Source organism: Fukomys damarensis, unplaced genomic scaffold (genome assembly GCF_012274545.1).
Source record: "Fukomys damarensis isolate Sample0158 unplaced genomic scaffold, DMR_v1.0_HiC HiC_scaffold_32, whole genome shotgun sequence".
Taxonomy (NCBI): Eukaryota; Metazoa; Chordata; class Mammalia; order Rodentia; family Bathyergidae; genus Fukomys; species Fukomys damarensis.
Genome location: NW_022900944.1, coordinates 18,713,370 through 18,733,015, shown reverse-complemented (window position 1 = coordinate 18,733,015; position 19,646 = coordinate 18,713,370). Strand labels below are relative to the sequence as shown.

General features: G+C 40.6%; 1 protein-coding gene across 1 annotated transcript in view; it reads left to right on the top strand.

Moving 5' to 3' along the window:
• Window positions 1-19,646, top strand: part of Bmp3 (bone morphogenetic protein 3) — a 29,332-nt gene that overhangs the window by 2,217 nt on the left and 7,469 nt on the right. The window contains exons 3-4 of the mRNA XM_010629892.2: window positions 7-17; window positions 15,482-16,392. Of these exons, the coding sequence (XP_010628194.1) occupies window positions 7-17; window positions 15,482-16,392 (922 nt within the window). The remainder of the gene's footprint in view (window positions 1-6; window positions 18-15,481; window positions 16,393-19,646) is intronic.

Sequence of the window (19,646 nt, the reverse complement as noted above, 5' to 3'; positions counted from 1 at the left end):
CCGGGCGGGAGCAGCAGGTGAGTTCGCGAGCTGACGCCCGTCCCTCCGCGTGCGGCCGCTTTGCCCCCAGCCCCCAGCCGCCTCCTCGGCCGAGAACCTTCCCCGGTCCCCTGGCCTGTCCCGCCACACCCCGCAGTGCAGTTCACTAGCTGCGATCCGGACGAGCCCAGTTCTGGATTCCCAAGAGAGGGAGAAGTGGAGAGAAGAGAGCGGAGCAGGGGCCGGGGTGGCTGCAGGAGAAGGGAGGGCGCGACACCCGTGCCCAATGGACTCCTGCCGGCTCTGGGGTACTTCGAGGGGACCTTCGGCGGCTGATTTCTAAATCGGCCGTGGAGATTCCCTTGGGCTGGGCTGGACTGTGCTCACCCAGAAGCAGATGCCATTTGATGCCAACCGCAGGGCCCCAGAGAGAAAGGCACGCTTGAACTAAGCGCCCACCCCGCGCACGCCTTGTAGGTAGTCGCTTCTCTGGGTCTCCCGGGTCTCGCACGCGCGCCTTCCGTGTAGCTATATTTGACAATTTCTACTTGACAGTCCCTCAATGGCAAATACCCAAATGAAACCAGGTAGGTGGGTGTTTAGAGTATTTAAAAGCCATCTGGGCAAGTAGGGGTTGTAGCATCCACCTGAGAGGAGTTGAGAGTTGGGGAGAGGAGCAGCCTTGAATCATAACCACCTCTAGGAATCTGCCAGATGAAAATCTATCTGCTCGTACCATTTTTCAACACTGCGGCTGAAATTCGTGGCTTAACATGGTTTCTCCAAGCCCTATTGGTGAAGTGCATAATTTATGCTAACAGCCTCCCTCCCTTGTGCTAACAGCTTGAGGGAAAGTTTCCTGGACACTGACTCTGTTTATGTGCTTTGAGGATGCACTGGGCTTTTCCTTCACAACTTTCATGATAAAGGGCAATGTTACTGCTAAGCCTGTCATCAGTAAACTGTTGAGAAATAGCCAAGAATCTTCAAGAAAGGAGGGTGCCTCAGCGCTCTGTCAGTTCTGTCAGAATCACTGGGAAGAAATTTTCCCAAACTTTGTTATGTAGGACTCCTGGAAAAAAAAAGGAAAACTAAAACATCCATCAAGAGAAGGAAGCCCGAGGTTGACACCGTAAATGGGCTCTTGAGCTCATAAGCATGATGACATTTACAATAAATGTGAATTATGCTTACTAGTGCAGAAGTCTGTACCTAGAATCTGAGCTGAACCAGATTCCACCTTCTTTTTAGACCCAGGAGCCTCACTTGGGAGGTGGCCTCTCCTAAGGAAAGGAAATCTGCCCTGTCTAACACACAGCATCTCAGCCTTTGACAGCCAGCCAGCCACACCAGTGAACCATCTGTGTACTTAGTGGCATCTCCGAGGGCAGAGTTCAGGGAAGGAGTGGTGCGGTAGGCAAGGCCAGTGGCAGTAATGCACGTAGACAAATCACTCCTGCCTTGATTGTCACCATCTTGGTTGTGTTCCTAGGGAGAAGCTGAGGCACCCAAGAGATAAACAGTATTGTTTTGTACCAACAAAGTTTTGTTTTGACTATGAATCACCATGAATGGACCTGGAATTTGAGTTTCTTTTATTCATGCACATGGTACAGCTTTTTGTTTTAGGCTGAGGAACCATGGATCAGGGTTTGAATAAACTCAGGCACCACATACTTTGTGCCCTCAACCCATTCTGTGCATTATAATTTCTGGGTCCGTTATCAGCCTCACTGTCATCTTATATCATCAAATGCTAAACTCTGATACAGAGTCCAGACGTTCGCTTGAAATGATGAATTGCAGCTTGAAGCATATACACAAGGCTGTGTGCCCTGATAAGAAAAGTAAGCCCTTTAGCATCCTAGAGCCCGTCTTAATGACTTATTCATCAAATGTAGACATTAGTTTTCGTGGAGGCTTAGGTGTCAGGTTACCTCATCGGAGACTCCTGGAGAGGTGGTTCGTGTTGGAGCCCTTCCAACAGTGTTTAGTTACCAGCACACTGAAAAGACTTTATTATAAGGCAGTCTGGCTGGAAGAAGGCAGGACTCCAGGAAGGTGCTAAGGTTTTCGTGTGAGTGTCCCTCTTACTTCATCCACACTGGCATTTCCATGACACCCCTTCACCTTGTGACCTGTGTTCTAGTGTAGGTGAAAGATGCTGTCTGCATTAATAAATTAGATATGTTTTCCAGTTCCAACTGTTTAAGTTTCACAGGGCGTGGGACTTCTCTGTACCAAAGACGTTACAGATTCCAGTGGCAGACCGGATGGTATATACTGTATATACGGAGTGGCTGCTCACCTGGCAGACTTCCCACGTGCTGATTCAAGCTGAGTTATAGCCTGCTATAGAGACCTCTTTGCTCTTTGGAACATACCTGATTAAAATTATTTATTGTTCTAAACCTAAAATATCTTTGGTTGAAATTTAGCTGCTGTGGTCTCCCTCTGATTACTTTCTACTTAAACCATTACTTGATGGTGGGTGGCATCCATCCTAAATACACTTTCTGCTAACCCCTCTTCTCCTCCCTCAACTCGAGGCAGCTGCTGTGCCAAAACCATAAGTTTGGAGCACTTAGAAGCTTTTCTTGTGATTCGTAAGAATTTACGTAAAGATACAGTTACTGACAGCAGAGAAGTTCAGCCTGATTAAAACACATCTTCTTGGGGGGAGACAGAAGTACGCGCAATTTGCTTTTATTTTAGTGTTGATTTAAGTTTGTCCTTGGCTCTTGTGGGGTAAAAGGGTTTTACCTGGAGGTTTTCTTCTGTCTTGATCCTTCAAGATGGATAATATATGTTCAGTGTTTTCTCGTTCCCATAGCACTTAATCTTATTTTTGTTAATCATCAATGTAATTTCTTCAGAAAAGCAATTAAAATGCATATGTTCTTACTAGAAAACTATCTCTATCTTGTATGACTACAAAAAGATTACATTTTAGTGGGTGTCGCCTTTTAAAAAAACACATATTTCATGAATAAAAGAGAATGATATTGAATATAGACCCACAAATGAATGTTTTCCTTCAGTGAAGAAGGGGAGATTTTTCATACTAGGAACAAAAATCTTTAAAAGCAAAACCTTATGATTTTGACATGTTTCTGAAGTGCAACTCAAAAATACAAGGCTTTGAGATGTAGGGTGTGTTTAGGGGCTGTGTGATCGATCATCACTGCAGTAGAGACTGTTCTGGACAACACAGGGGCCAGTGGGAAAGCGTAGTTTTGATGGGCTGGATGGGAGAGACTACATTGACTTTATTAAAGCATAGTTACCTTGAAAGGTCTGGCAGTTGAAACGAAAGAGCACTTGGATTTTCTGATGTTTTTATTTAAAGGACAATTGTGCATCTGGAGAAGAGGAGCTGGATGTGCAGCTGCTTTGAATTACATACTGCTTTGAATACATGATAGCCTTTAATGAAGTTTTTACTGTAATAGGCAAGACAGCTTTACAATCTCTGACATTTAAAAATCCATAATACCAGGAATTCTTGATTATCCACGGTAAATGCAAAAGAGAAGGAATTAATTACATAAAAAAAATATAAATTTAGCTTTATAGCGTAGTTAGACACACTCAAAGAGATGAAGTGACTATGGAGGTCAGTGAAAACAAACCTTAATCAGATAATCAATTCAAGCAGATAATTCACTTTTATTTGTACATTTAAAAATAGAAAATGTGAGCCATGCCTGGTGGCACATGCCTATAATCCAGTACTTGAGAGGCTGATGCAGGAGGATTGCTACAAGTTCAAGGCCAGCCTGGGCTACATAGTGAGTTCAAGGCTAGCCTGAACTGCAGAGCAAGACTCTTTTCTCAAAAAAAAACAAAAATAACAAAACCAAAAAATAGAAAAAGTGGTATTTATACACAATGGAGTACTACTCTGCCTTAAAAAAGATAAACTTGAATACTTCTAGGAAAACAGATGCACCTTGAGACCATAACGTTAAGTGAAATAAATCAGACACACAAGCTTAAATACTGCTTATTTCTCTTGTATGGAAAACCCCAAAAATATATAGAGAGAGCGCAAAGTGGAGGATGGATGGTAGGAAGTAGGGAGATAGATATTTCTCAAGTGGGAAGGAGATCAGTAAATGGAAGGAAGGAAGTGTAAAGAGGATGAAAATAGGAATAGACCATGTTAAGTTCATGTACCAACCCTCCCACCAAGTAATGTAAATACTGTGTACCGAAAACGCCTATTAAAATTAAAAAATTTAAATTAAAGTTGCAAATGATCAAACAGTGAAAAATATGCATAATGAAGAAGATTAAGGCAGTACATATATTTTACCTTGGCAATGGGATTGCATTTGACTGAATGGGTACTTAAATTGAATGGGGACATGAATATCAAATCTCCTTTCATGTATTTTTGTAGTATAAAATTTTGTATTTGGAAGAAGCATTGAAGAAAACAAATCAGTCCCCTTTCTTCAGTGGAAGCAGAAATGGGTACCATGTTTGCTTGATCAGTTTTCAAACATACAGGTTTGAAAACGTACAGAAGCTCATCTCAAAACCTATTACTTCTAGTGGCCTGATCTAATTTTCTAGAAATCATTTCACAAAAACAGAGATCTCTGGAAGATGTTAAATAAAGTTAGGTTTCATGGTCGAATAGGTTTTGGGAGAGTGGTAAGCATTCTTTGCTGTTGTACCTTTCAAGACCATCAGTTACTAATGGGTGCCCTTGAAAGGACCACACTTTTCTCCCAGAGAAGCATTTTATAGAACGGTGGTTCTAAGATGTCTAGTTGGGAAAACACTAGTTTGGAACCTTACTAATTAAGCAAGAAAAAATATACTATGCAGTGTGTACCACAACTGAATACTGACAGTTGTCACCCCACTCATCTCATGAGGATCACTTACAGTATTCCTTCTTTGTACTTCAGTCCAACTGGTATTGCACCGTCTTCCTGCTTTTATATTTTAAAATTCTCTGCATATAATTTTAGAGTCTCTGTCATTAAACATTATTTCTCCCCACTTTAAATGATCCTTCACTGTTTTCTTCTACAGGATTAATATCTCTTGTTTCACAGTAAGTATCATGTTTTAAGAGAAAAGCTACTGTATTTGTGGAAAAAACGCACTGGAGATTATACTGCTTTATTAAAGTCTTATCCCTATTAATATTTCATGTAAGACACATTTATTCGAGATAGCTATCAAATCCATATATAATCTCCAGCATTTGTTGTATTTCATAGATATAATAAAAATCATACCTATTAAAGTCTTGAGAAAGCCATTGAGCAACTTGGCATATATTTTCTATTGGCTAGGCAAGCTTTTTTTTTTTTTTTTTTTTCTTGTACCAAGGACCAAACTCAGGACCTTGTGTTTGCAAGGCAGACACAGCACCACTGAGCTAAATCCCTGGCCCTAGGGAGGATTTTTATGCTATAGTTTTAGACCTAACTTTTCTCCTCCAATTTTGATGTTGTTCCCATTTGTTAAATTTGCATATTCTAATAATCACTTCACATCTTAATAATTTTATTTTGATGGTAATAGTGGAAAGAATTTTGGCATCGCAAACAGTCTCAGCTGGAACTTTTCCTGTGCCAAGTTTCAGTTGAATGACTTCTTATGATTGTGTTATAAATCCATGAAAATAGAATTGTTAAATGGAAATGCCGACATATTATTAATCAGATGACTCAACTATACCAGGATAATACCTACTTTGGAGAGTGGTGAATGTTGACAGCCTAACCAAAGCCTCTGCGTATACTGAATATTTGTAGCAATCAGGAAAGTCACTAGTCTAGTCACATGTGACTTGTGGTTGGTTGTATTGTGCCCTGTTGGCATAGTAAGCAGTATATAAACTTGCCTTGTTTAGATACTATAGCACAGATTTGCTAGGGATGGTATTTTTAAAGAAGGAATTCCCTTTAAAACATCAGCATGTAGGCATGACCACTCTATGGAGTGAAATGGCCTAACTGTGTTTATTGGCCCTTTAGTGATGCACCTTCCGCAGTGCCCTGATTGCACTTGGAGACCCTAAAAATAACAATATTTGGCCAAAATGATCCAATTATATTACCAGCTTCAGATAGTTCTTCTTACTTTACAAAGAAAGATACCATCAAATAATCTTTTATACAATAATTACATCCCATGATTTAAACTTTCAAGGATCTTTGTCCAGCCTTCTTTTATTTTTTGAAGATTTATGTGTAAATATACTTGCCTCCATGAAAAAGTACACATAATAAAATGTGAACAATAGATCTTTTTGAAGTGATTTCACACTCCTAGATATCTTTTACTTGTAACAAATGCATGGGAAGGCAATGTAACAGATTTTCAGTGCTCATAATTGGATCTGACCCCAGACTCTTTCCACATTCCCAGGCTTGAACCTTTGTTTTCTTAATCCTTCCCCACAAAAGCCCATAGTAGGCTTTATTGCTTTTGAGAATATCTGTAATTTCTTTTGTTTTTTTTTTTTGAAGCAAAAGATTTATTGGTGCATTTTAGATATACATAATCATAACATTCATCATAAGTAATTTGTACCTGTACTTGATATGTCTTACTTCTCTTTTTCCCCTTTCCCCTTCTCTTTGTTCCTTATTTCCAAAAATCCTCTTATTTTTCACTTAAAGCAGCTGAGGTCCAACATACCCTTATTTACTTTCCCTTTGAAGAACCTTTTAATTTAATTGCATGGAATTAATCTAAAGACTGAATTGAATATAATTGCTGTGCTGTGCTTAGTTATAGGTTAAGATGAATAATTTTCAAGTAGAAAAAAGATCACCAGAGTTTTTATTTTTTAATTGCCTATAGCTAAGGCTTGGGAGAGTTAAAACCCAATCTTGTCTGAACTGCTAATTATTATTAGTTAAATATTCTAATGTGACTGTTCTCAGTTTCTTCAGCTATTAAATGGGTTAAGTCATACCTATTGTGTTTGTCTCACGGAAAGATGGTGAAAACCAACTAAGACGTGAATATAAACTCACAAAGAAACTGCATTACAAATTTAGAAAACCTACACAAGAGAGGTATTCTTGATATCCTTAATATTTTGAGAAATTGTCTCCCTTGAGCTTCCCACAAAACTTTAAACATATCTCAGATGTTGACAATATGCATTTTCCATAGCACACAGGATAGTTGCATGACAGCGTAAACTTAAAGAGGTGGTGATCACTTTGCAAAATAGTCTATGATCGTTCCTTTCTACGTGCAAGGAGTCTCTGTGCCTGACCTCACCCTGATCGCTGAGTGGAGCAGGGCTGTATGTTTAGCAGAAATGTCTCGCAGTCAGTCAGCCTCATAATGTGGTCCCTGGGTTAGCAGCATCAGCATCACCTACAAATTGTTAGAAATTCTTAGGCCCTTATCGGATACTTTCAATCAAACTCTGGGAGTGGAACTCAGAAATCTCTGTTTTAACAAGATGCTTGGATGGCTCTGGTCCATGTCTGAAAAGCATTGTTTTAAGCATGTGTCCCTCGAGAGTTTTGAGTACTTTACATGATCCCACCACAAAAAATCTAGGATCAATTAGCATCTTCTCCCTAGTTTCATCTGGTGCTTTTAGTGGTGGTCCTTTCTCTGGACGAAAGGTTTGTAGCTTACATACTGGCTTCTTTTGCTTAGGAAGGTGTATCACCATCTACAACTTTTTTTTCCCAGGAGTAGTCATCAAGGTGAGCTAATCCAGACTGTTTACCCTTCTTTCATAGCTGGCAAAGAGAAGAATGTGATCAGGGGCCTCCAAAGCAAGTTCGTGGAGGGCAGGGAGTGTCTCATTTTAACCTCGTATTCTGAGGGCTTAGGACTGTTTTCTATATAGTTTGAACTCAGTAAACACTCAGGTAAGTTGAATTTGACACATAAGAGATAAGATAGTGGATGTACAATGTCCTGGGTTTGATGGAAGGCTTGGGGTTAGAATCAGAGAGGGCAAGAGAGAGCGAGAGAGACAGAAGAAAAGCCACAGCCCAGGCAAAGTATTCATAAAAAATAACTTGTTTTGGAAGGATTTCTCATGGGCATATTAACATTTATATATCAAATGATGCTGTTCTACCTCAGACAGAAGTGTTCTGATAACTCTTAGAATGGACCAGAAGGAACACAAGAAGAGCTTTCGCCAATGTGAGTAACTTGAACCTACTTGAAAATTTGGGTTTCTTTTTGAACTTTGGTTTTAAGTAAGAAACGTCTTTGAATCTGATACATTTACACAGTTATTTGTTCAACAAACTGAACAAACCCGTTCCAGGCTGTAAGTGCCCCAGACTGGGCAAAGCATGAGGTGCACAAAGATTTATAGGACCTATGTCTGCCCTCAGAGAGCTCACAGTCTAGGAATGCCTTGGGTGGAGGCTACACACAGATAAACTGATGAACATTTTGCTATTCTAGAAAAACTTACTTTATATCATCATGGGCCATGTTTGACTTTGGACATAGAGAATGGTTGTTTTGAGACCCCATAAAACTAAGTCATTTGACCTGGATTCGACAAGAAAAACAAAATTCTGTGGTGGTTCCATTGTTCTCTGCCTACAAGAGGACGGCAGCTTAGAGGACTGCAGTCCAGGCTAAGTCATGTGCGGCCAGGGTCCAGCCAGTGACCGCCCTGGATGTGATTCTGTTCTGGGCACCTTGGCAGTTTCAGCAGCTGAACTGTGTGTGCGAACGGGGACTGTCCTCAGTGACATATTTTCTGTATTACCGAAATGTTTTCTCTGCTTCCCGGGGATTTAACTAATCATCACGATTTCATTTAATCTATTTACGTTAAAGTCAGACTTTACATAGAAGGCTTTCCATTGTATGCCCTGATTCCCTTTCAAAGTATCCTGAGTGGACCAGCCCAGAGGTGAGCTCCACCTGCACCTCCCTGGACATGGCCTTGGCTGCTCCTGGAGGAGCCCAGTGTACCCCGCGTGGCTGGTCCCAAGTCCCGGAGTCAGAGCTCTGTTCCCCAACCTGGGTCCTTGGCTTCATCTGATATAGGTGCTTTGTTTTCAGATACAGACAAAAGTAAATCTTCTACCTGTATTTAACAACCAAACTCCTTAAAAATCTGTACAGATGATAGATGACCCAGGTTCTTCCTCAAAAACAATTGATAACTAACTCCTGTGGTCCTTCACTTTTGCATTTCTGTAATGAAAAGTTTGAACTTGACTCGTTGATTCATAAAAGAGGCCGTTACTGAGTACCACATAAAGGCCAAGCTGTGCGTTTGCAACTCAAGTGTCCAACATAAAACAGGGCCTTGTCCTTAAAGTGTTTAGGGTCTGTAGAGGGAGTGACCCTGTATGAAATAGTGATAGAGGCAGAGTCCTAACCGAGGGACTGGATTATTAGGACCAACTTGTCTCTGAAGGAAACGCCTTTGCTTTGCCTTAAAAAGCAAATGGGTACACTGCTGAGATCCCAGCCCTCTGGGAGGCCGAGGCAACCCAACCTGGCCATCTTGGTTACTTCAGTGAGAGCGTCTCAAAACAAAATTCTAAAAAAGGCTAGGGATGTACGCCCCAGGTTCAAACCTTTGTATCCACCCCCAAAAAAATGGAAATGAAAAATCAAGGAGGAACGTGGTAGGAAAAGGCGTTCCAGAGAGAGAAGCAACAGGCAGTGAGTGTGGAGTCCCAACAAGCGTGTAAGAGTGTGGCTCATTGAGAAAGTTACCGACCTCTGACCTCCAAGCACCTTTTCACTTCCCACATATTATGGCTCAGAAAATGCAGAATACAAGTTTTAACGCCAGGGGCCAACCCTAACTACATTGAAGCAGCTGTATTATCTCAGCAAGGAAAATCCAGCTCGGTCTAGCGCCAGCAAACAGTGAGAAAGTAGCGCCACCTATTGGTAGTCACCGAAAATCCTCTGGGAAGAGCCGGAAACCAAGTCACTCTGTCCTTACTTGCCAGGGATCTGAGAGGCTGTGTAGCTCCACTTTTCACATGCTGGCCTATCATGAGTAAGTCAGTCCTCCTTAGCGTTGGTTTGTGGCTGATTTTCTCAGCCCCTCAGGTGGGTCTGGTTAAACTAAATGGTCAGAAATCCAAGACTTATATGGAGCATTCTGGCATCGCCTTTAGATTCCCTCTTTGACATTGACAAGAAAAACCCTGATCTCTCTTCATCCCTCAGGTATTTGGACATTATTCTCCTGTCATTGCTAAACCTTTATTTTCCATCCTTCCAGGGATATATTACTTATTCGACTCAAATTTAAAAGAGTTTTAAGACTCCTCAGCATCATATTTTTCTCATCACTCTTTTCTGTATCAACAAACTAGTTAAAATGAGAACAAAATTTGGCATGATGCTCTAGGTAGATTAGACTAGTGCGCTACACACTATTTCCTATACTTAAAGACTATTCATGGCTTAAAGTGCATAATCTGTTTGTATTTTGCAATTAGATAAAGTATACTTTTAAATATTTTTATAAAGTGGACCCTTGACTTATGAACTCAGTTAATTCCCAAGGGCTGATTGTAACTCATGCTGGTCAATTGAAGGCTCAGACTCCTCTACACAGCCTTCGAGGTCTCTCTCCTGTATAGAAGCAGATCTCAGTGTCCTGAGAGAGACATCGGCCAAGGGTTTCTCAGTTAATCCCACACAGGAAAGGACATTGTACTGTTCCTTCCAGAACTCTTTAAATCTGTGCCTCGAAGCACAAATGGCCAGCATTTGGGTTGTAATGCAAGACCTTGGTTGCAAGTTAAAATTAAAAGTCCAGTGTTAACCCAAGGTGTTCATACGTCAGGGCATTCATAACTCAAGGGTCCACTATATTTGATTTGTAAAAATCAAAAATTATGCCTCAGGTTCTGACTTTATCATTGCAAACAGGGCAGTGTCTGACTACAAGAGAGTAGAAGTGAACATTAATTAAGGCATTTTTTCATTTCACTGCTGTTCAGACTTGGATATCTGTGTCCACAGGTAAATCTGGAGAAGGGAGGTGGAAGCCTAATGGGAAATGCTTATTAAGGACCAGAAGATACTCACTTGAAAAGCTAAATTACTATGAAATCTACAAAATGAAAAGGCATAAAAGCTATTGAATGGGAATCATTATGGTTTTACACTCAGGGAAGCATTTGTCTCGTTCTTTTTTGTGGGGTGTGGGTACCGGGGATCGAACTTGGGTTCTTGCACTTGCAAGACAGGTGGTGAAACCACTGAGCTAAATCCCCAGCCCCCATTTGTCTCATTCTTAATGGCTGCTCTGTACTCACTTGCTCACCCTCATGCAGCTCTCTTCGTACCGTTTTTGTCCATTTTAATGCCCAGTAAATATTTGTTAGTTTGCTTTGGGGGAAAAAGCATGGAGTTATGGAGAACTTGTATAACTTCTCTAAGATCAGAGAAGATAAAAACACAGTATGTGTTAGTGAAGTCACAGAGTTCTTTATGAAAGACAGGCATTCCAAACTTATAGTTTAAGAAAAAGAAACGCAGGAGAGCAGGGATCTAGAGCAGACAGGCAGAGTGAGGATGTTCCCAAGCCTGGGTGTAAATGGCAAGCACAAAGACATCAAGTGCTGAGCATGACCTAACATTGGTGGTTAGAAGCTAAATGAACTGACTGCTCCCATTGTAAATTGTTCACTAGGACTCTGAATAACTGGTTTAATTTGAAATGTTCGTATAATTTCTATTGAGAACACTGCCAATAATTCTTATGCAAAAGCTTCCAGATACCTAGCATTATTTAGTAATGTGTTCATTCTACTCCCTCCTCAAAGGTCACTTCTTTGCATGTCCCTCTTTTCCTTACCTGGGAAAACTTGGCTGCTTCTCCTACTCCAACATTGTTAACACCTTTGACAGCTAATTGTACCATCATAGAGAAACTATGCGTACACAGCTCCTAAATCCCTTTTCCCCAGGGAAGTGTGAATAGGAGGGGCATTCTTGTCACCTGTGACCTAGCCTAGGGTCCAGCACCTAGTGAATGGATGCTCATTTGTATTTGTGAAAGTGAAATTTTTTTTTTTTTTTTTGCTGTAGTCTCTGCCATTGCTGAGGGGAAAATGAAAACGTAATCACCAGGACTATCTTTATCAAACATATGTCGTAAAGAAAGAATGTTGCATTTCAAGAGGAGAATCTTTTGCCCAAATTACTGTTTGTTTTGCATATTTATGTTGAGGGAAATCTTGTTGTTTCACTGTATTAAAAGTGCCTTATATAATTTTCCTTTTGGACCCAATGATTGTAATACTAGTTGTTATTAGAGACCACCAGCATCCAAGGGTGATTTCATGTAAGCCACAAATATGAGCCACATAAATAATTTTAAAGTGTTAGTAGCCACATTTAAAATGTGAAAAGCAACTCATGGAATTAATTTTAATAATATATCAAACCCCAAATATTAATATATAATCATGTTTACACATACTCAATATGAGATATATTAACATCGGGCTTTACATTTTTTGTACCAAATTTAGCTTGTGTTTTCTGCTTCAGTGTGTCTGGACTTGAATGATACTGGCTGGTCACCATCACACTGGACAGGCCAGTCCTAGTTAGCTAACTTCGGTGAGTCTTCTGTGTGCAGTATGAGCTTTACTTGCATGCATTCCATGAGTTCTCACAACAGCTCTGCAGCTGGTACTACTGGGCTCATTTTTACAGAGGAGCACTAGTGTTTCGGTTATTTGTCTGAGGACCCCTGTGAGGCCCAGTGGTACTAGGACTGGATTGCAAGGCTTTGACCTCCAGCTAAAGACAACCAGAATGAAAACGATGGGGAAATACAGGGTGACCAGTTCTGAGACTTTTTATCAGAATGCATTGAACATGGGACACAGGGGTGCAGGCTAACAGCAGGCCGCAGGGTGTGGGGAAGCATGTTTGAAGAGGCAATTATTTTGAAGCACAATGTGGAGGAAAGGGGTAGGATTAGTTACCAGGTGAGACCCTGGTGCCCCTATCCCTTGGTGTCTGTTTATTCCCTGGCAGTCTCTGTGTGGCGACCATTCCATGCCACATGCATAGAACAGAGTGACTTTTCTTCCTTCCATTTTAAACTTCCATCTGCCCCATGAAGTTTGGGTAAAAGTATATGCTATGATGACTGGGATGAATTAAGGGCAGAGTCTGAAACAACCCTGCTGCCATGGCTTTGTTATAAAGGTCTGTAAAATATTACCCTGGTGTCATGGCTTATACAAATGTGCACAAATGGCAGTTTCCTCCTTTTGCTTTGCACAATGTTAAAAATGAACAAAATATGTTTCCCATTGCACTTCTCCTGTGCTTGGGGACCAAGTGAGCTCATTTTAAGTTTCTGCATCTTTATGAAAATGTTTTGTTTTTACTGAAACATGTTTCTGATCAAGAGCATAATTTCACCATTGCGTGTACATTTCGGAAACAACAAGTGCATGGAGGAAGAGGGCTTTGACTCTGCTGCTCCACCCCAGGACAAGCGATCTTAGATGGAGTTCTGACCTCAGCCTGACCAGAAACTCCACAGATCATCTTAACAGAAGGAGCCAACTTGTGCTTTACTAATCAATATACCTCTCTCTTATTGTCTCTTATTTCTGGATTTGAAGAACTGTAAATACAATTAAACAACCTGGATGATTTTTGATACTCAGAATTGTACCCTAGAATTGTACCTTTTTTAAGTTTCTGAGACAGGGTCTCACTAAAATTGCAGAGTTGCCTGTGACTTTGTAATCTTCCTGCCTCAGCCTCTCAGAGTGCTGGGATTACAGATTTGTCATCGTGCCTGGCTTAGAAGTTGTTTAACTTTTAAATTTACGCAATGTCAAACCTCAGATGAGCTGCACAACAGAAAATTTTGACACTAATCACAATAACAGTTTATATTTAAGAAATACTAGATCCTGTACAAACTGCTTTACACATATTTCACTTGATTTTGAAGACATAGGAGGTAAAGTCTCCATTTTATGAATGAGAACATCAGTTTGCCCATAATGACCGAGTTATAAGTGGCTAAGCCAGGATTAGATCAAGGAGAGTCTAATTCTACATGCCTTGGATTAGGAGCTTTTACAATAGTTTGCCAGATTTATAAAAATAGATCTTTGTAGTCTCCAGGCTTCTGAGTCACCCCGACCCTTGCCCACCCAAGTTTACTACTTTGAACTAAATGTCGTAAATTATGGTGCTTCAGTAAATGAAAAAAATTAGTAAAAATGGTTGAATTTTGCCTTCATCATTTTTTTTTTTGCTTTTAAAATTATTCCTAGTTTTTTCTCTCTCCCCCTCCCCTGTCTTTTTAGCTTACCAAGAACCCTCAAAACAAAGGGCTAAGTCATTTTTTCTCTTGTACTTTTAAGACTTGAGGTGAAATTTATATAACATGAAATGAACTATTTTAAATAAACAAAACAGTGGGAATTAATATCTTCACGGTGTGGTTCAATTAGTAAATCTAGTTCATAAATACAGCCACCATTCCAAAGACTCCGTAACCATGAAGGAGTTTCTCCACCAGGGGGAGCCCTTGCCCCCTTCACCAGGGAACCACCAAGCTGCACCCGTCTCTATGGATTTAACTGTTCATGTAAATGCCGTCAGAGGATGTGGACCCTTTATATCTGGGTCTTTCGTTTAGCATATTGTTTTCAAAATGCATTCACACTGCAACATGCATTAGTATTAATTCATTTTCACCATAACAATAGGCTATTTTGTAAATATCCTGCAATTCGCTTCTCTATTCACCCATTGATAGTCATTTGAGCTGTTCCCACCTCTTGGCTACTGTGAATAGTGCTACTGTTAACAAATACTTGCAAGTGCCTGGGGGGAAACCATCAAACTTTTGCCGAAGCAGCAGAACCGTTTCACATTCCCACCAGCAACATGAGAGAGCTCCAGTTTCTCCACACTCTTACTAACTTCTTGTGTTTGGGGTTTTTGCTTGGATTGTTATGCCATTACTGGGGTGTATCCAGTGGTGTAGCGCTGTGATTTTCATCTGGTTGCCCTCATGACTGATTCTGATCATCCTTTCATGTGCACCGTGGCCATTTGTACATCTTCTGTGGAGCTGTGTCTACCAAGCCCTTAGCCCATGTTTTATTGGTGATTTTTCTGTCTGTCATTCGTGTGCTATATTCTGGATACTAGACTTACCCTGATCACAATTAACAAATATTTTCTGACATTCTTTAGATTGTCTTTTCACTTTCTGCATAATGTTCTTTGATGTAGTAGTTTTTAATTTTGATTAATTAAAAATTTATAAGTTTAATTTATTGATGTGTCTTTTTTCTTTTATTGCTTGTACTTTTGTTGTCATATCTAAGAATCCATTGGCAAACCCAAGATCATGGAGATATCCCCACATTTTCTTCTAAAGTGTTTATGATGTTATCTCTTCTATGTAGAGCCCCAATTTGTTTTCACCCAATTTTTTACTGTGTATGCGGCAGGGGTCCTGTTTACTTCCATTTACTCCTTTTTGTTTCCTTCCTAGGAACCCTTGAAGGCCAGGGGCTACATATTTTTAATATGACTTCTCTAACCAAGTCTGAAAACATTTTGTCTGCCACACTGTATTTCAATATCGGAGAACTAGTGAACATCAGCCTGATTTGTCCAATGTCCCAAGGATGCTCTCATCATGTGCAGGGGAAGCACATTCAGATCGATCTCTCTGCATGGAGCCTCAGTTCCAACCCAAACCAAATTCAGCTCCTGGGTCATCTGTCCGTAGATGTAGCCAGACCTCATGGAGATGTGGTGTCCTGGCTATCTAAAGACATCACTCAGCTTTTGAGGAAAGCCAAGGAAAATGATGAGTTCCTCATAGGATTTAACATAACATCCAGAGCACACAGGTTACCAAAGAGGATGTTACCTTTCCTGGAGCCTTATATCTTGGTGTACGCTAATGATGCTGCCATCTCTGAGCCAGAAAGTGTGGTGTCAAGCTTCCAGGGACACCGGAATTTCGCCGCTTTAGTTGTTCCCAAACTGGACAGCCACATCAGAGCTGCCCTGTCCATCGAACGGAGGAAGAAGCGCTCTACAGGGGTCTTGATGCCTCTGCAAAACAACGAGCTCCCTGGGACGGAGTATCAGTACAAGGAGGAAGGTGTATGGGATGAGAGAAAGCCTTACAAGAGCCTGCAGACACAGCCCACCGAAAAGACCAAGAACAAAAAGAAACAGAGGAAAGGACCTCACCAGAAGAGCCAGACTCTCCAGTTTGATGAGCAGACCCTGAAGAAGGCAAGAAGAAAGCAGTGGATTGAACCTCGGAATTGTGCCAGGAGATACCTTAAAGTAGATTTTGCAGACATTGGCTGGAGCGAATGGATTATCTCCCCCAAGTCTTTCGATGCTTATTACTGCTCTGGAGCATGCCAGTTCCCCATGCCAAAGGTAGCCATTGTTCTTTGCCCTGTACTTCCTATTTCCATAGGGTAGAAAGGCAGCCTAACATGAGTGTGTGTGTGTGTGTGTGTGTGTGTGTGTGTGTGTGTGTGTATGAGCACTCATGTACAAGTGTGCATTTTCATTTACAAAATCCACCTAGGCCCATATTCTAAAATATAATAGGTAATATGCTTATGTTTGATTTTTCTCTCATGGTTGTTAAAGTATTATGAGTCTTAAAGTATTATGTAACATATGGATTTTGTGTTGCTTGCAAACATGGTGCATATTGAGTGACGTGGGCATGCGTGAATCTGCACCTGTCCACAGTAAGCAAACCCAGGTATGGTCTGAGCTTTGAGGAATATTCGGGGAAGGGTGAATGCTGTGAGGCAGGGAAGGGCTAACGGATCAGGCTGATGCCCTGATACAGAATATTTTTGATAAGTAGCTTCTTGTCCTCATAGAGCTCAGGATCAGGCACTGGCTAGGTAAATGGACCTCATGAAATCTACCAGATGCTTTTTTCATTTGCTTCCCTGCTAAATAACCAAACACAAAGCAAAACGGGATATGATGACTCTGTCAACTTTTTCCAAGGCCTATTGTAGCCTGTCAGAATTACCTGTTTCTTCCGTAATCAACAGGGAAATGTCTTTTGCATCAGTACCCTGTATCCTTGCAAAAATATTTTCACACATCTTTCCATCACCTACTTCCATGCTGCACAGCAAGTCCAAGAGACAGTTGTCTTTGAATTTAGGCTGTAAGTGGTGCGCTTAGCCTAGAGTAAAATGTAGGGGTGTCCTGCTGCCTTCAGTGAAGCTTATTGCTGTATTTCTGTTCTCAGCTTGAAACAGTTGGAATCGCTGTCCTACAATGAAAAAGACTGAAGGAAAAGAATTCAGAGAAAGAATAGATCTTTTCTTTGCAAAACTTGAGTTAATTGTGTTACTGTTTTATAATGGGAAAAAAGATCATTTCCTTTAGATGGTGACCATTTTCTGCTTATGAGGCTTTATAGAAGCATTTTTATGTGCTGATCCTATCTGTGATCATTCGGTGGACTGCACAAGGCTGGGTCAGCCTTTGAGCCTCAAACTTCATTGAAATCCCTTTTTTCTCACTAGAACGCTTCAGAAAGATGAGTGTTCTACATTGTCTAAGACTTTGTCTTTCCTAAGGATTTTTGATGATTTCCATCCTTGTAAGCGAAAAGTAATGTATTTACAATCATATTAACAGCCTTCTCTCATCTGAAAATTCATAAAGGGCATTCCATTGATCAAACAAAACTCTTTCAAGTGGGATGAGTTTAAAAATATGCACAAAAAAGAGATGACAAATGTGGCAAGTAGAGATGCATCTTTATTTTAGCGTGGCCTGCCTTATAGCATTGAGAAACAAGAATGAAGCATTTAAAATCTATTTTTAAGTACAGGATGACTGATTTTAGGTGGGCTTTGGGTTTTTCAGAATCCTTTCATATTCTCATAAATTGTCATTTCTTCTGGGTAGCTCAGGGTGAAAGTTTTTCTCTTCCCTCCTGATTCCAACTTTTAGGCCCCAGAGAGCGATACTAGTATGGAGACACTTAGTTGTTTTGCTTCTTATCTCTAAATTCAAGAGAACTAGCTCAATTTCCACCCTTCTACAATGGCTCCCCGATTGTCCCTCTTCTTTTGGGTCTTGCCTGCTCTTGCTTTTCACAGACCAGCTGTTGTTTCAGAAGAGCTTCACCATGGTTCTCAGTGATAAAAAGAATGACAGTTTAAAATTAAGCCTGGTGCAGTGGCTCAGACCTGTAATTCTAGTGCTTTGTGAGCTCTGAGGCACAGGGTTGTGAGTTTGAGTCCTGTCTGGGCAATTTAGTGATTTAGCGAAACCTTGTCTCAAAATTTAGAAAAACAAATTAAAAGGTCTGGTGATGTAACTCGGCATGAAGGTCCTGGATCTAATCCCTAGCACTACAAATAATCAATCATCAAAGTAAACTGATGAGGGATAAATTGAGACTAGCAGAGTTAAATTTAAGGAAAGAAGTATGTTGTTGCTGGAGGATAATTAAATAGACACGCTTCATCACATCAGGGCTCCTTAAACCTTAATTCACCTGCAAACTGTGATCCTGTTGGTGTATAGGTTTAGATCCAGCAGAAATGCAAGTAGAACCTGAAGTTCTGCATATCCAGCAGGTCATACTGGTGCTGCTGATTCACAAATTCTACTGGGAGTAGCAACACCGAGAGTCAAAGTCTTTTAGTTTAAATCTTGGTTCCACGCTTACCAGCTGTGGTTCCCTGGATAGGTTACTCAAACTCTCCATACGTTAGTTTTATCATTTTTGAGATGGATAAAATAGTAAACAATAAAAATAAAAGTACCTACATGGTAAAAATAGTGGGAAATTGAGCTAGTAGAGCACCTTGCATGTAGTAAGCACATAGTCAATAAATATTCACTATTATGTTATTATTTGTGCCATTGCAGAGACTGAAGAAAATAGAAACTTAAATGTAGAGGGCTGAAGAAAGACTATGTAGCAAATGGGGGCAAAAAAGAAAGAAAGAAAAGTGGTAAGACCAGAAAAGTTTTGTAAATGTTTCTGTAGACAATTTTTCCAGCATCACAAAGCTGAAAGTGGAATTTTCCCTATGGGCTCAGCAGCCCATGAGCAACTCCAGTGTGGTTCTTTTGGAAATAAGTAGACTCAGGAGTGAATCCATTGCTGCAAGTGGTCTCATCATAACATTTGTCCAAAACTGGGATGGCATCAGAGCTCCAGGGAGACATAACAGGGATAAGTACGGAGCTTTCTCTCAGGGCTTGAGATTTCCTTTTGCCAAATTGAGAGTGGAAGCTCGGCCGTTACAAAGAGTTCTCAGCCTCTCATCAGCTTGTAGGGATCTGCTCAAATTTTAAAGCTTTCTAGGGGTTCCCCTTAAGCCTCCCTGGCTTTGTGTCTGTCCAGTGGTCCAGTAACCAGAAGGATGGGAAACATGAAGAAAAGTAAAGGGCAATTACTGAGCATCTCTGCTTTCAGAAGTCTCCAATATGGCAACCAGACACAACTATTTAAATAAAATTATAGTCTGACCATCAGGAAAATGAATGTCTCTGACCAGAGCAGTAAGACACGTAGAATAACTAAAACACCAAAGAACTTTCCTACTTTAGATATACATTTCACCCCAGAGGATAGCTCTCCCAGGCCAGACTCTTCTGTTGGCCCTCTTTTTTTTTTTTTTTTGGCCTCCTGA